Source organism: Lygodium microphyllum, chromosome 5 (genome assembly GCF_053477565.2).
Source record: "Lygodium microphyllum isolate KBCC chromosome 5, Lygodium_microphyllum_v1.1.10, whole genome shotgun sequence".
Classification (NCBI taxonomy): domain Eukaryota; kingdom Viridiplantae; phylum Streptophyta; class Polypodiopsida; order Schizaeales; family Lygodiaceae; genus Lygodium; species Lygodium microphyllum.
In genome coordinates this window covers 106,650,139-106,667,402 of record NC_141139.1, presented here as the reverse complement: position 1 = coordinate 106,667,402, position 17,264 = coordinate 106,650,139, and the positions used below count along the sequence as shown (strand labels likewise).

Here is a 17,264-nt window from a genome sequence, read left to right as displayed (position 1 = left end):
ATAGGCTAAAATACCTACGATTTGAATATGAGGATGAATATGTCTCTAAGGATTTTGAGTAGCTTTGAGATGAGAGGGGTATTAAGCATAAGTTAACTGCCCCATACACCTCATCGTAGAGTGGCATTACAAAGCACATGAATAGGATTATTTTGGAAAGAGATTGTAGCATGATATTAGGTAGGCTTACCATGATACTTTTGGATTGAGGCAATTACTATTGCAATTCATTTGATTAATAGATTCCCATGCATTGCTCTTGGTGGTCAAGTTATAGAGGAGGTATGGGCAAAGTATACTTGAGAGTCTTTGGATGTGAAACTTTTTACCATATTCCCAATGATAAACCCAATAAGCTAGATCCCAAGTTTGTCGAATGCATATTTTTTGGATATGGTGATATAAGTGAGATGGGCTATCGCCTTTGGGATCCACAAGCTCAAAATGTTATCCATAGCCATGATGTTATATTCCATGAGAAAACGATATATATGAGACCAGAGCAGGTGATCGAGGTACACATGGTTATCTTTCAGGAGAAGCCTCTTGTTACAGTACAAGCATTCCAAGTGAGACAACTTACTATATCTATTGATAATGTAATGGATTAGGATCTCAACTAGTAGTGCAAAACAATGCATAAACCACCACCGATGGACTGTCAAGACATCCAAGGTATTAGATATATAGATGCATACAATAATGCATATCAAGTATGTATCCACCATTGACAATCCATTGAGAATGATAGGTATATTCAAGTGAAAATTAAGATTAGCCCACAATGATAAATCTTTGTATGGACAATATTTACATAAACTAAGTAAGCATAAAAAGTTTCCCATGGACTCAAATGAACCAAGCTTTGTAATGTAAATACAAATATCTCCCATTGTAAGCAAATCAAGAATGTTCAATAGTACAACATGGCTTAATTTATCAAGCACATAACATCCATAAAACCCAAGCACATCAGTGATACATCCAGAAGCATATGCATATAATATGTCTTCAATCCACAAGTGAAGAATCATAGGAGTAAATGGCCAATGTTAAAATACATTGAAGCTCAAATCCAAGCTTCAAACGTCACTCTAAATATATCCAAGCATAAACATCAATGTTGACCATCGACATAAGCATATGGAAGATCTAAATAGCATGTAAATATATAATATATAAAGCTTTATAACCTATAAGCTTACAATCCAAACCAAATTTTTTATATTCTATATAAAATATAAAACTAAAAATTGCATAAAAATCAACTCTCTTTGGTTGAATATTAGATCTATAGTTCTCATTGCACTCTTCGTTTTTAGCTATACAGAACACCTCAATCTGATATTGTATGCAAAAGTTATGGCCAAAATGCCAAAGTGCTATCAAGTTATCAATAGTTATTCATGACTTCTACAACATGCTTTGTATTAGGTCAAAAGGGATACAATGCTGCTTCACAACTCAGTAAGCACTTAATAAGTCTCAACTAAGCCTTGGAAAGCTCCTTAACCAACCTAGAATAAGTGTTGAAGGTAGAGAAGCCAATAAATACCTTAAATGGACTGAAATCAGACTGCCATGAAAGCTGTAAGTCAAGCTCTCTTCCTAGGCCAGATGCAATGTTGGCGGAGCTTCTCAAATACCTGCTTTGATACTAGTTGAAAGATAGAGTAAGAGAAGAGTAAGATGGTATGTGAGAACTCCAATAGTCATAATGTATGACTTACCTTCTCTTATTCTATTGCCACTAAAAGAATAAAAAATAAAGTGATAGTAATGGGCATTCACCACTTGCAGTGTATAAGTGTACAAGTACAATGTATAAAGTAAATATAAGTGACTAGGCATAGATGCCTTTCACCCTAAACAACCCATCATTGTCACTTTACTTTATTTTCCTAGAAAATATCATATTTTGTCACTAATATCTTAGAATAGGAGATCATAACATTTTAGCTATGAAATAGAGACCTCAACACATTTACCATCACGTGTACAATTGACTTGCTCACCTTGAGTGGGAACAAGTGTAGATGGCTCAAGTATGGATTTTATGGTGGTTCACATTTAAACCATTTCACTAGGATATCAACCTTTAGCTTACGAATAAATATCAATCACTTTTATTTTACAAGTGAGGACTATATTTAACCTTTCTTTCACTTCTAAATAGACACACCTTGACAATGTTAATAACTAGTCGTGCTCAAACCCATTGTTAAGGGTGTTCTCATATTAGTGTTTCTAAAATTTAGGGCACCACCATCTATTCTTATAATATGAAATGGAGGTCCATATTATTTCCACTTCGTTCATGGCTTTGGTAGTTCTTTGTTTTGCTCCAACATTAAGAGTTATTTGTATTAGCTTTGTTTTATCACAAATATAGATTGCATTATAAGATACTCATTAGCACAATAAATTTTCACTTTTGGCACATCCAAGCAAGAGTGATTATAAACCATGGTAACTACTATTAAGAAACTAGCCGTATGAAGTCCATTCTAAGCATATGTAGATTTTTAAGGCTATTTTACTGGCCCTAATGAAGAAAATACTATTTATACTTAATCATTTTTAACTATTTTCTACCTAGAATCTTTCCACTCTTTCTCTCTATATAAGAATGTGAAAATGTGTCCCCAATGTATGTAAATATCACAAAAATGAAAAACATGTCACTATTTAACTAACGTGATATCATACATTTGTAAAAAGTGGCCATCTTGGATATTATCCTTCCATGTGCTTCTCAATAGCTTTACAAAAGCATGTCCCAAAGCCATTAAGGCCATTTTCTCAAACCCTAATAACCTTCACCACTTTCTAGATGGCTCTAAGAAGCTCATCCAATCAATCTTTTAGGTAATGAGCTCATTAGATCCAAGAGCCTAGTATAACCTCCATTGGTAAAGCAATAGTAGTTCAAGGAACTATTGATGTCATGATTTTACTCTAAAACCCTATTACCTATAGATCTTGCCACATTATACAAGACTATTTTGTGTGACTTTTGCTTACTTAGTCATATCACTATAAGTTCTTGAACAACTTCTTATGAGTCTAAAGTCCCTTGCCTTGCAATAACAAAGACTTGAATAGCCCTCCACTCGGTTTGAGGAAGATGTTAATATCATAATACCATTGGTAGGACATTGTAGATGTTGGGGTAAAGACCAATGGCCAAAGGCCAAGCGGGCATTGTGTATATAAGTACACACTATATAGTTATATATAAGTAAAGATAATGAAGAACAAGGATATAATTGTAACCACAAAACCCTCTTTTGTGCTACCTCTCTCTTACCCTCTTGCACTCTCACAACTTTGATTTCGCATACCACCATAGATTCCCCTTCAACTACTATCAAATCTCCATCCGAGAGCTTGTGGTTGGAGCAAGGAGGCCCATCACGAAGTCAAGCTTTGTTGCAAGGTTGGGGATTGGAGACTTAGTACAACGTTCATGCTTGTTGTCTAGATTGGAAAGAGATACTAATCTCATTTATCGAGCTCTCGCTTTAGGTCTGCTCAACTTTGGGAAGCCATTGAGGCTTAACTCGAGGGATGCATTTGGATAGCCAATAGTGACTAGATTCGAGGCAAAATAGCTTGGTTTTGGAATTGTTGAGAAGAGGTTTCGGTCTATGTATTCAATGTATGCAAGTACAAGAGTTGCTTAAGCTTAAGAACAACTTGGTTTTCATAAGTAGGGAGTTAGCTTGTGCTCCTAAGCAAGGGGCCTACTTATTGGACTATGTAGCAGCTTGCTAAGTTCAAGGCATGCTTGTTAGAAGCAAGGGGTCCGAACTTGTCGCATAGGAGAGAAGAAAATGAGAATTTTATTGCTTGTGGCTTGCAAAATAGCCTTTAAAGGCTCAAAAACTCATTGCCTCTACCACTTGAGTATACCCTCATTAGAATCTTCTTTGGCACTTAGAAATCTCTTTGCATTTTTTAAAATAACACCCCCTATTTGCACTTACCAAAATTAAGGAACTTGCTATTTTGTAGTTGAATCCACACTTACAATTTCTCTAAACTGGTTCAATCTTGAACAACTTGGCAAAAGAACTACATTTACACTCCAAAGTACATGGACCAATAATTATGTGGGCTACTTATTGAAATTGTTTTCACCCTAATGATCTAAATTGGTTATTTTGTAGAATTGTTTTGGTTGTATTATGTGTACAGTGCAATGATTAAACTGGTTGTATTGGAGATGTAAAGAGCTATTCATATGTAGTTGACTTGGCAACTATTCCATGCATGAAAAATGGCTGATTTTAAAAAAAAAATTACAAAAAAATGTATGCATTGGAAAATGGTTGGATATCAATATCGCATTAAATTCGGAGCATGTTGATGTTGCATTAGACATCATTTGTGGCAATTTTAGACCCTTTTGATGCTACATTAGCTATTGTTTGTGGCAATTGTGGTGGCACTCGAATTCTAATCATATTTGTCTCTTTGGATATGTAGTTGACAACATCTTAATTACTTAATGTTTGGCACATATTGCAATGGAAATGGTTTCTTCCTCTACTTCTAAAAATGTTTAACATTGAAAAATGGAATGGTATGAAGTTTTCATATTGGAAAAGTAAATTTACAATGTATTGTAGGTAAGAGGTAGATCAAGCCAATTAAATTACATGGTGCAAAGACTTGAGGACAAAATCAAGGATGCATGAGATGAAATGGATGAGCTTGCACTCTCTACCATCATGGTTACTCTCTTAAGTCATTATATCTCAATTGTAAAGAATACAAAAGTTGTGCATTTGGAATTTGGAAGAAGTGCCAAATTACAAATACATTGGCTTAAGAGACACATTGATCTTTCTAGGGAGAGGGAACTTCTATGTCCAATAATCTCAATGAGTTTAATACCATTTTTTGTCAGCAAACAATACAAAATATTACATTTCATGACTCAATGAAGATTGCATTTTTACTTGTCACCTTACTTGAAAGTTGGGATACTTTCAAAACATTCATTAGTAACTCAACACTTGCAAGTGGATTGACTAATACAAAAGTGAAAAGTAGTATGCATGAAAAACAATGCAAGTTTTAGGAGCTCCAATAAGATTCAATGCAAGAGAGAAGTCTTGTGATAGGGGAACTTGAGGAGTAAATCTTGCACTAGAAAGGGCGTTGAATGAAGGGAAACTCAAGGAGAAAATCTTGCAAGAAATGAATACTACTCCTACTACAAAAAGGATCATATCAAGGATTGTTTCAAGTGGAAAAGTAATAATAAAGGAAAGTAAAAAGGTGATGAGAATGGCAAGAAAGGTGAAAAAATGAAGGCAAAGATTGACGAGGTCAACACAATGAGCAATGATGATAGTGATGTGCTTTATGTCTCTTCACTTGGAGATGCATTCTTGGTTGCTATTGATGGTGGCATGTGTCAAGATTGGAATCTTGATTCTGAAGCATCATTTCTTATTACTTTCCATATGAAATGGTTAACCACATATGATGATGGAAGAAAGGGATGCGTCCACATGGGAAATAACTTTGCTTGTAGCATTGGTAGAGTTGGAGATATGCACTTGTCATTGGCTAATTATTCCTTGACCCAACTTGAAGAAAAGTCTAATAAGTACTAGACAACTGAAAAATTATTACTACCATGTGATCTTTGGTGATCATGCTTGAAATATGTATAAAGGATCTGTTATAGTTACCATAAGGCCAAAATCCTACACATTGTAGTCTTTGCATATATGTAATGTGAAAGATCATATTGTAATTGTCACCGAATCACTATCTATATCACTTTTGCACCACCATTTAGGCCACATGTACTATTAGAATGAAATTCTCTTACATTTACCGTATCTCTAGCCATTTGACTTTTCTGCCCTTGAAATGTGTAAGCATTATTTATATAAGAAATAGACTAAAAGTTTCATATAAAAAGGGTGTAGATACTAGAAAGTTTAGATGTTGGAAATTGGTACATAGTGATATATGCAGACCTATGCCTACACTGTATTTTCCATTTGTAAGAAGAGAGATGTCTTTGTTACATTGCAAAAGCTCTTGATCTATGCACAATATTAGTTTAGAAAGAAGTTAAAACACTTGGCCAGTAATGGAGGATAATATACCTCTCATGCATTTTCTAACTTTTGTGATATACATGGCATCAAAAGAGAGTTAGTAGCTTTAGGAAAACCAACTCAAAATGGAGTGGCTAAGAAAAAAATCAAGAAAATCCAAGAAAGGTTCATAGTGTGCTATCAAATATTGGTATCACTTATGGTTTTTGGGGTTAAGCTATTAAGCCAACTATTCATTTGATTAATTGGTCTCTTAGCAAGCCATTGGATAGCAAGATTTTAATAGAGATGTGATTTGGCTAGAAAGCTTACGCACACTTGTAGGTATTTGGTTATGAGACTTACATGGATATCTCTAAGGGCAAGCGAAACAAGCTTGATTCTAAGTCTAATATGAAGATTCATGTGAGATAGGTTACTAACTTTGGGATCTTGAAGCTAAGAGAGTAACATTCAGACATGATCTTCAATGAGAATAAAATGCATAAACAACCCAACAAGACAATCAAAATATACAAGATAGTACTCCAACAAAATGGGTACGAGTAAAATGTACATGTTCCACAACACAATGCATGGCTTAAATAGCTAAGTAATGTGGAGATGCGATTGGCATAGATAGATGGACAACCTTGCATTGGACAAGATAGCCAGTTGGGACAACCAGGAACTCAGGTTGAGCCAACATTGAGATATTCTAAGCAAGTCTCTAGATACCAAAGAGATACATGCCATCTCTTGATTATGTCATGGTTAGAGATTGTGGTAAGTCGTCATGCTATTTTGATACTATGACTAAGGATGACAATTATAAGTAGATGAAGGCTATACAATTTGAGATGGACACTCAAGAATGCTACTTGTGAGTAGATTTCTTTGGCTAAGTGTAAGCATGCATTACCATGCAAATGGGTCTACAAGTTGAAACTCTCGATTTAATGCATTGTTTAAGTATGATGTACAATGGGTAGCCAAGGGATTTAAGCAATAGAATGGAATATCATTTAGTGAGATATTTCGACTAGAAGTCAAGATGGCCACTCTTTGTGCAGTACTTACATTAGTTCCAAGGAAGATATGGAGTTTTGATGAGATATTCTCACCAATGGTCAACATGACCACATAATACTTTCATTGGTTCCAAGAAAAATATGAAGATTGTGTAAATGGATATTAAGACAACTTTCTTGCATGAGGATATTTATATGTAACAACCAAAGAGCTTTGTTATGAAAGGCAAGTTTAATATGCACAACCTCCATAATAGCTTGTATGAACTGAGACAAGCTCTTAGGAAATGATATCATAAATTCAATGCCTTCATGCATTTCAAGGATACACACTGAGTGAGATCAATTATTGCTTATGCGCATAGAATGCTATAGATTATAATCTTATGATCTTGACACCTTATGTGAATGGCATGCTCATTGTTGGGAGGTCACTTATACATGTAGATTCATTGAAGAAAAGGTTGTGTTAAACCTTTGATATGAACTTAGGGGATGCTCTTGGCATGAGGATTATGCAAGGCAAGGATGAGAAGATTATCTATCTATATTATGTTAGATATGCTCAATGCCCCATCCTCGTATGGTGCAACTAATGATCCATAGTGCTTTAAGTTGTAAGGCTCCCATTATGAGGAGAAGCCATGTGTGAACTTAGACATTGGTTGGCTCGTGACTTGTATGTTAGAAGAGGTTTGCCTGACCAAATGACAAAAGAGTGACCTTTGTGAATCTAGCCTCAAGGTTAGATTGAGTAATGTTGGTAGCAACTCCAGGGCATAATGCATCGAGTTGTGGAGTGTCGGAGTTATCAAGGACAGCCTATTTTGGAGTATGGGGACCACAGAAACGGCTCCTAATTGAGGGGTCTTAGGGAGGCCAATAGTCCCCCTAACAAGGATCGAAGGACAACGCCCCTAGCTTGACAGTAAAGGGAATATTCCTTGGAATGTTGCTTGGCCGACTAGGAATGGTTCATAACACATACTATATGGTTATATATAAGTGAAGAAAATGAAGAATAAGGGTAGCTCTAACTATACATCCCATCATAACTTTTCCCTCAACAAATATCGAAAAATCCTTAGACCACAGAACTTGAGTTTCTAAACACTTGTAACTCTCAACGTCTTACAGTCGAATAAAAATCTAATTCTGAACAACACATTGATAATAAACCTTACAACTCCAATATATGTATGCATAAAAGATTTGGGAGATCCAAGCCAAAAAACTCATATTGTACACCTACATTGTAGTATTGTTTATCAGGTAAGTCTTCAATGACAACTCTTCAAATGAAGAAGACTTTTTTGGTGGTCTGGAGAAAACCACATGAACCTGAAGATTCAAATATATATTAACGTTAGAGAGAGAGAGAGAGAGTTGTACGTGCTTCACGAAAAAAAAAAAAGAGTTTTACGTGCTACATCTCACTATTTTGTAATATTGATGAGAGAGAGAGAGAAAGAGAGACCTGAGTGTCAGCCTGAACACTTTTAGCAGGCTTGTCAAGTTCAGCTTTGGCTGTAAGGGAGAAGACCTTGCCATCTACAAAAGCTGTGTTGAACCAAAAATAGAAAATTGGCTGCACGAAGAGAAGATCCTTAGTCTGAAATCTACATGTAAAAATGTCGATAGCTTCTTAGAGGGGTTTCACACGGAGTGTTTCTAAACCAAAAAACACATTAATTAATATTTCATAAAAAAGCTTTCACACGCTGATTTGAAGGGTGGTTTCCTCGATTTGATGGTCTATTAAATTTGTGCATCGCAAACGGCAAAAGTTTGAAGCTTCTCCTTGTCAGTTTTGATGATAGCTAGTACGCCTGTCTGCAGGTAGAAACTTTATGTTGTGATGCTTTGCTCTAAGTGAAGAAAGTAGATAATGGGAAGCTAGTAGCTACCATGAAAGCTGTGACATATCTCATGTGATATGTCAGAGAAAAAACTATTGTGGGCTTGAATAAAACCAGACTTACACTCCGGTTTCTCACAGCCAACGATCAGATATATCAACAAAGTAAAAGTTTAAAGAAGCTTGTAAGTTCCTGGACTCAGTTGGAACCCAGCAGCAGCTGCTGTTGAAGTGCTGGCAGCCCTCTATCGTCCAGTGTCACCACAGTTTTGCCATCTTCAGCCCACCTTCTCATCTCTTCTCCCTTGTGCGGACCCCCACCAGCCAACCCGCCCCTCCCCCCCAAAGCACCAAAACCTCCTTCCAGCCTACCCGTGCAGCCCCTCCTTCCTCTTCCCACCCTGCCTGCTCCGCCCCTTCCTGTCCGTGCAACCCCCCTGACCCTCCCAAACAAGCCCTGCCATGCAGCCTCCTCCTGTTATTTCCTCCTCTGCAGCCCGCTCCATGGACCAAAGCCATAGAGATAGCCAGCGGTATGGTGGAGAGTGGTTAGAGACCTCAAACCAGCAACCAATGTGGTGGCACCTTAGCCTCACACGGCCTCTATAGACACTCCTATGGTCACCCAGGAACTAAATCCCAAAACCCCAAGTAGCAGTAGTTGCTCGTGTTGTGGCAACGCAGCTCAACAACTCAAAGGCAGTGACACTAGTAGCCCCTTATGAGGTGCCGCAGGCCAAGGGTAGCAGGCCACCATCTCTAGCACTCTTTGGTCATGGGACATAGCCCACGGAGCTGATTTCATCTCGGGTCTACAACACCCAGCAGGTTGGGATGGTAGAGGCGACCCAAGACAGTGAACAGGAGATAGAAGACTTGAATCCATATTTTGAGGGCTTCCCCCCCTTACATGCAGCAACAGAGGTAGTTGAGAGGAGAATTGAGAGGGTGTATACTAGGAGGTAGCAATGACAACCATGGTTTGTGGAGCCACACCAGTCTGAGAGACTTGACACACCCCGTGAGGATCCTCTCATGGAATGTACAAGGCTTTGAAGGATGACATTTCAAGCACAACTGAAACCTCATGAGACAAGACTTGCACAAAGCATTACAAGGAGAATCAATAGATTTTCTCTTGTTGCAAGAGCATCTCTTGGTAGCATTGGGATATCCAATGCTGTGGCATGGTATTGCTAGGATAGAGCCATACTTAATGGCAGTTGTGGCAGTCATCGAGATTCGGGATGGAGTGGGCATGTGTTGGGGAGGAGAATTGAGAGGGTGTATACTAGGAGGTAGTAATGACAACCATGGTTTGTGGAGCTACACCAGTCTGAGAGACTTGACACACCCCATGAGGATCCTCTCATGGAATGTGCAAGGCTTTGAAGGATGACATTTCAAGCACAACTGAAACCTCATGAGACAAGACTTGCACAAAGCATTACAAGGAGAATCAATAGATTTTCTCATGTTGCAAGAGCATCTCTTGGTAGAGAGGATATCCCAATGCTGTGGCACGGTATTGCTAGGGTAGAGCCATACTTAATGGGCAGCAGATGTGGCAGTCATCGAGATACGGGATGGAGTGGGCATGTGTTGGGGAGCAGTGGACCAATTGCCAGGCTAGGGTATTGTGATTTCAAGGAGAGCTGTGTGTGGATCTCTGCAAGTGTAGACAATACACATCTCGATCTACTAGTCATTTATGCCCTAAATGGCTTGTGAGCTAGGAGTCCATTTTGGACGGTCCTCAATCTACCATAGGTTGATCATTGGATAGTGGGGGCGACTTCAACATGGTGGAGCCATTAGAGGATAGGCAAGATAGATACATTGAGACCAGTAGAGGAGGAGAGCAAGCTTCCAGGGAGGAGCTTCTACTTCAGATTAGGGGATTGGACCTATGGTTCATAGCACTGTTTTGCAAGTTCATAATGGGTTTAAATGCTTATGCTATTAGGTATATTCTGGAAAGCATTCATCTATGCTAAGATATAAGCACCAATAAGATCATGTACTTGCTTAAATCTCTCCCATAGCTCATACTCTTCCAGGACAAAATATCACATGCATCACATCTCTTAGTTATGATTCCGCTATATTAAGTGAACCAATCACCCCAAAAATAAAGCATTTGGTGCTACTTTGCATTAGCTAGTTGAGGCTACAACTCTCTTCTCGTATGTGTCAAAATGCCAAAGCGATGGTGCTTGGAGACTTCTTGGGAGCTTTTTGTCATTGATAATAAGCAAATTTGAAATATTGCTTCATATTAATTTCCTTAGTTGGACACCATCATTCTCTTTTGGAGGGAACTACTGTTAGGCTAGTGCCCAAGCTACTGGGATCTTATCAATTGTAGATCTCATCTAAGCTTTCAAGGAGATTATGGTATCAAGGGTTATGCCAAAGAGACTTTCCCAAGGACTGATTAACCTCATTTTCACAGGAAGTGGAGACAAATTGGAGATCACGTAGTGGAGGTCGATGGCTTTGCTTGGAACTGTCTACAAGATCCTTGTAAAGGTAATCAATCTCATACTAGACATTGTCTACCCCACCTAGACAGTTTTTGTTTGAGAGCACAGCATCTTAGACATCATCTTCACTTTTGAGTGTCCACTGCTCTTGCTCGTTCAAGGAACCGGAATCTTATTGTTGTTCTTCTCGACTTTGAGAAGGCATATGATTTTGTGGACCCGAGTTCTTGGAGGGCACAATACTGAGGATGGGATTCCTAAAGCTGTGGGTTAGGGGAGTAATGGCTCTTTATTCCTTAGCACACAGCTAGGTTACGACTAGTGTGGCCAGAGGAGAGATTCAACATCCAAAGATCAGTGAGATGAGGCTGTCCACTAGCCCCCTTCCTGTTTCTATTTGTTGCAAAGGCCATGAGCTCCTTGAATGACAGATCCATAGGTACTAGAGGCATTAGGTTACCCATCCTTGAGTTTGAGCTCCTTATATGGAGTTTGCTGACAACATAGCAATTTTTTTAAACAGGGATGAGAGTAACTTTAGGGCCTTTGTAGTGGCCATGAAGACATTTTGCAGATCAGATCATGCCTTAATTGATTGGCACAATTCCTATGGATTCTGGATATGCGACACTAGGCATCTAGAATGGTGACCTCATGAGGATCTCACTCTAGTTCCCTATAAGACCACGGTGAGATATCTTGGATGCCTTTTGGGGATTGACATTATTTCAGAGCAGCAATTGGCACCTGTTCTTCTGAGCATCAGCTAAGCTCCTTTATTGGAGCTCCACAAGGCTTTCATTAGCAAAGGAGAGTGATGGTAGTCAACCAAGTTCTTCTTACCACCATGGGTACATCAGTTCCTGTTGGGCATTTGTAGGTCATACATTAGCCAGGCAAAGTGCCTCATCCCAACTAGAGTGAAATGTCACCATCATAAAACTGAGATCTAGAGGACGCTTGGGGATCATAGGCTTAGAAAGCTAAAGCAAAGCCTTGTTGGCTAAGCTCATTGTCAGGGATCTTCTAGGCAAGGAGCCTTGGAAGAAGCTTTTGATAAGGAGGCTCAAGTTTATCACACCCACACATGAAAGACCATCGCAGCCCAGCATTCATTTGATTTTTCTGGAGGACCAGAGACTTTTTGAGGTTAGATTTGCAGCTGAAAGTAAGAAACATAACAAACCATTAAATAAAGGCTTTTCAGGTGCCACAGCAGTGTACACTTACTGCACATTCTTCCAGTGAGATTCTTGTTATAAAACATTCGTCATACCTTTTTGGAGGAACTTGTATCATACATAGCTATTTTGACATCTCCTGAGATTCTTACTTTGGAGAAGCAGAAGGTTGTATTTTTCCCATCTTGGATGAGGTCCTTTAAGGAGCCTGTATGCTGGAAGAAAATATTTTCATAACTCAAACAGGTTTGTGGTTGATATGAGAAACTTCTAAAAGAAAGTGAAATGCCTAAAATATCTAGAAACATGGAATCTAAACCAGTAAAGAGCTAACAAGCTATTAAAAATCATTATTTGTATCAAAGCATGAAAGAGTCTTTGCCTAGCATTGCACCACTGGTGCAGCCCCTAGTCTGGAACTTTCTCCTGGTCAGATGCTTCTATATCCTGCAATTGGGTTCTAAAAGTAGCTCAGGGCCAGCCAATTTCTCAACACATTGGCTTTCATTCTCAGTAGCTTTCCACAGACATAGACTCATTCAGGTATGTCATTTCTAGAATCCTTTGAAAATGGACTGAGTTATGCTTGAGGTGGTACTTATACACGGAGACAGCAGGCGACTTTTAACATTTTGAAGGTGTACTTATACACGGAGACAGCAGGTGACTTTTAACATTTTGAATGATGAACAGCTTATAAGATGGATTTTGGGCTAGTTTCAACCTTCAGCAGTCCTATTTTATTTTGCACAAAGACTGTCAGAGATAAAGGAGATCTTTTGGCAGAGCTACAACAAAATGGCCCTGAGACTTTTTAACCAAAACATCAAGCATGTATGCTATCAAAAACATACGGGACTGAACATTTGCAAATAAAGTATAATGTCTTGGCATGCAAAGTCATTTTGCTCTTGACATATTCTCAGTAAAGCAGCCATGGACAGTTGTAACAAAGCATCTGTACAACATCGTTTAGGCTGAAGCTATTGGACATAGAAACTTATCAGATTTGGAAAACCTTGATGGGCTGTGTTGATCATAATTATGCATTTACATCAAAACTTATTAATAGTGCGTTGGGCATGCAGAGACCCTTGATTCTGGGGAAAGCACAGCCCAGAACTTTTCAGTACACTTTTCTCCTCCACCACAATCAGACTTTTCTTTTTCCATGAAATGAAATTTCTATTAATAACACCTCGGCGAAAAGCTTGAGGTAAAATACAAAGTACAAGGAACTCTGTGAAGAGTAACTAAGTACATCACAAATACAAGGGTTGTGTGAACAACGAATCTGGTGGGATGTAATGCCAAGCCATATGATGGGCAGTATGGAAACTGCCTGAATTTCATGTCTGCAAAAAAGCCTCTCTTCTCTTCCTCATCCTCTCAAAGCTGCCCTGCATCCTCTCCCATCTCCTACAAAGAGTGAATGATCTCTATCCAGATCCTTGGTAGTGTCTCCATTCTGGATATATCCAGAAGGTCAATAGCGTGGCTGCATCTTGCAGTCCAAATATACCAGGCTATGATACTGGCAATCAACTCCCTTCTATGGCAATGTCCCTGGGTCCACTAATGCTACAAGTAATCTGTAGTAGGGATCCTGCTCTAATGTTGTCCAATGATAAGAAAAGAAAAGCTCTCTTGAACATCCTTACAGCCACATGCTGGGTCTCTATCTGTGACCCATGAAACAACCCCCCTAGGTTGCCATTTGTGCCGTGAAATATCATCATACGGCTCTCCTCCAAACTTCAAGGGCTCCGGTGAAGTCCCATAGGCAATGTCTTTGTGTCTCCTTTGGTGTGCCGCATCTCCCACATGGTACTAGGTCATTGCCATATCCAAGCCACGTGCCAATTGCTAGGCTCCTGTGAGCTACAAGCCATAGGAAGAGAGATATCGTCCTAGGCCTAAAGCTGTCATGTGGCCTTCTCCAAAGTCATGTAGAAAGTCATCTATAATTCCCTCTTTGGGCCAATGGGGGGTGGCTGCTGGCTGTGCTCTAATACTACCCATTCATATTCTCCTCCCTACACTGTGTGGCCCATCCAGAGAATGTGCAAGTTTAACGGAGGTGGATGTCATGAGACTATAAGTTCAGTGAAGGAAAAGCTAGGAAAAGACATCCATGCAAATATTTTAAATATGTGCTTATAGATTACTTAAACAGGAACTTTACCGGATTTTCAAGGAGCAAAACTTGTCTATCAAAATAGTTTGAATATCCATTATTAAGTTCTAATAACTTAATAAGAAGTTTGGCTAGATTAAAATACATCCAAGGACTTACCTTAAGTGGTACAAGTCGTCAAAACCCAAAAATCTAAAAAAGTCGTGCATTTTACGAAAAGCAGAGTTTTTGGCTATTTTGAAAATATTTTTGTAATTCTTTCCGCATTAACTTATAGATTAAGGCTGTTCCAATCATTTTGAGTACCTAGATGACTATATTTGGAGTTCGTATAACAAAGTTATGGCCAAAACAAGTCGTAGCTAGACTCATAGCTTGCACAAAAATGAAAACAAGGAAAAGCAAAAAGCAAAGCATAAAAGGCAAAAGCCTATACTTTTAGCATGAATAGCAAGGCAATGAGCTTTTATATTGTTGAGACGGCAAGCTCAACACATGCGGACATTAATGATGGACCGCCTGGCTAGATGAGTTTGCACATCTACACTTAGCACGTTGGTGGTCATTATGATACTCACATGGCCACTGACTTATCACTTATTATATTTAGTTTGTTACACCTACCTACAGCTGGCAAAGATATAACACTAGTCGATTAGTGTAGTCGGTTATACACTGTTTGACTTAGAAGGCCACTTTCCTTTATGTTGTATCTTATCTATACTTTGTGTACATTGTATAGTGTGTGGAAGAAGAAGAAAAATCAGCAAGAAAACGTTTTGGTCTCCATCTCTCTTCTTGTGTTCTTGAGTGAGCTTCCTCGTGTATACAGTGTGTGTTTGGCACAGCAACTCAAGCAAATTCTCCCATCAAGCGATTCTTGACATGTTTCCTTTATGTTGTATCTTATCTATACTTTGTGTACATTGTATAGTGTGTGGAAGAAGAAGAAAAATCAGCAAGAAAACGTTTTGGTCTCCATCTCTCTTCTTGTGTTCTTGAGTGAGCTTCCTCGTGTATACAGTGTGTGTTTGGCACAGCAGCTCAAGCAAATTCTCCCATCAAGCGATTCTTGACATGGTATCAGAGCTGCACCACTGAGAAAGGTTGATTTCGAAGGCTGAAGTGAAGGAGAAAAAGCAAGGTTCAAGCAAGCAAGCAACGGGTAAGAAGCTCTCCCATTCTTTCACTCTCTCTCTTGGATAGTGTCTGTGGAGGCACCGAAAACAGGGTCGAGCAAAAATCTCAGATTGCTGTGAGATTTGGTGTGTGAGCAGAGCACTATATATTCTGTAAATTAGCCCTTTAGGGTTTTTCCGCAGTTATTTTGGGCATCTGAGGCCATTTCAGGCCCTATTTTAGAGCCGCAAGATTGCGGACAGTAGTTTCAGGGTACACTGTGATTTCGGCTGTATTGACCAAAAGTGGGTGCACAGGTTACAGATTGCGAATCTGTAATTTTTGAGGTGTTTGCAGAAAGCAAATATAAGGTTTATCTACAAACAGGTTGTAGATTACATGTACTATTGAGCAATCAGTAAAAAAGGTTGCTTGGTGTAGTGTTGTGCACGTGTTGTGAAAGATTGCAGAAGACTAGGCTATAGCATTGTATCCTTGTTTATGATAATGGTAAAGAACAATGAAAATCCCATTATTAAGAAGCTCGATAATAACAACTACCCTTCATGGAAGTTCCGTGTAACAAACTTCCTCATTGGAAAGGGCCTTTATGAGTTTGTTTCAGGTGAAGAAAAGGAGCCAGAGCTGGGTATCCCTCCGACTGCAGATGAATTAAAAACATGGAAAGAATGGAATGCGAAAGACAAAAAGGCGATGTACTGGTTATCTGCAATAATTGATAATACGATGTTAGGACATATCAGGAATGCAGAAACTTCACATGCAGCTTGGACAATTTGTTAGAACATATTTTCAGTAAATACAAAGGCACGAAAGATTCAACTCAAGCAAGAGTTCAATGCCTTGAAGAAAGGGAAAATGTCTGTCAATGAGTATGTGTTGAAAGTGAGAAGCATTGCAGATGCTTTAGCAGAGATTGATGCAATGCCTGATGATGATAATTTGGTTTCATCCCCTTTGAGTGGCCTTAACAATGAAAAGGCATGGAAATCATTTGTTACTTCAGTATATGCATAGAAGCCATTTCCAGATTTTGATGAGTTGATCTCTCTCATGATTACCGAAGAGATCAATATGCAGGGTGACTCATCTGAAAAAAAATAGTGAATAGGTTCAAGCATTTTACTCAAGTTCAGGAAGGGGACGTGATAGATCCTCTTCGAGAATCGAGAGGCCGTGGTATGAGACGTGCTGGTGATAACCAGCAAAACAGGTTCAATCAGCAATTTGGTGAAATGCAGGTTTCAAAAGGTTGAGGAAACTTTAGAGGTAGGGGGAGCTCTAGAGAAAGAGATGGATGGCAGAATAGAGGTTCTGAAAATTTTACTATTGTTTGCCATTATTGTGGCAAAACAGACCATATTGT

General features: G+C 38.8%; 1 protein-coding gene across 9 annotated transcripts in view; it reads right to left on the bottom strand.

The window, feature by feature from the left end:
• Window positions 1-8,162: 8,162 nt before the first annotated feature.
• Window positions 8,163-17,264, bottom strand: part of LOC148036253 (uncharacterized) — a 162,882-nt gene continuing 153,780 nt past the window's right edge. For 8 of the 9 annotated variants that reach the window (XM_087678269.1, XM_087678271.1, XM_087678270.1 and 5 more), the window contains 3 exons: window positions 12,717-12,836; window positions 8,574-8,684; window positions 8,163-8,437 (listed from right to left, as the gene is read on the bottom strand). In XM_087678269.1, the coding sequence (XP_087534395.1) occupies window positions 8,345-8,437; window positions 8,574-8,684; window positions 12,717-12,836 (324 nt within the window). In that variant the 3' untranslated portion in view covers window positions 8,163-8,344. Of the gene's footprint in view, window positions 8,438-8,571; window positions 8,685-12,716; window positions 12,837-17,264 lie in introns of those variants that run through there. The other variant, XM_087678267.1, reaches the window with a different exon arrangement.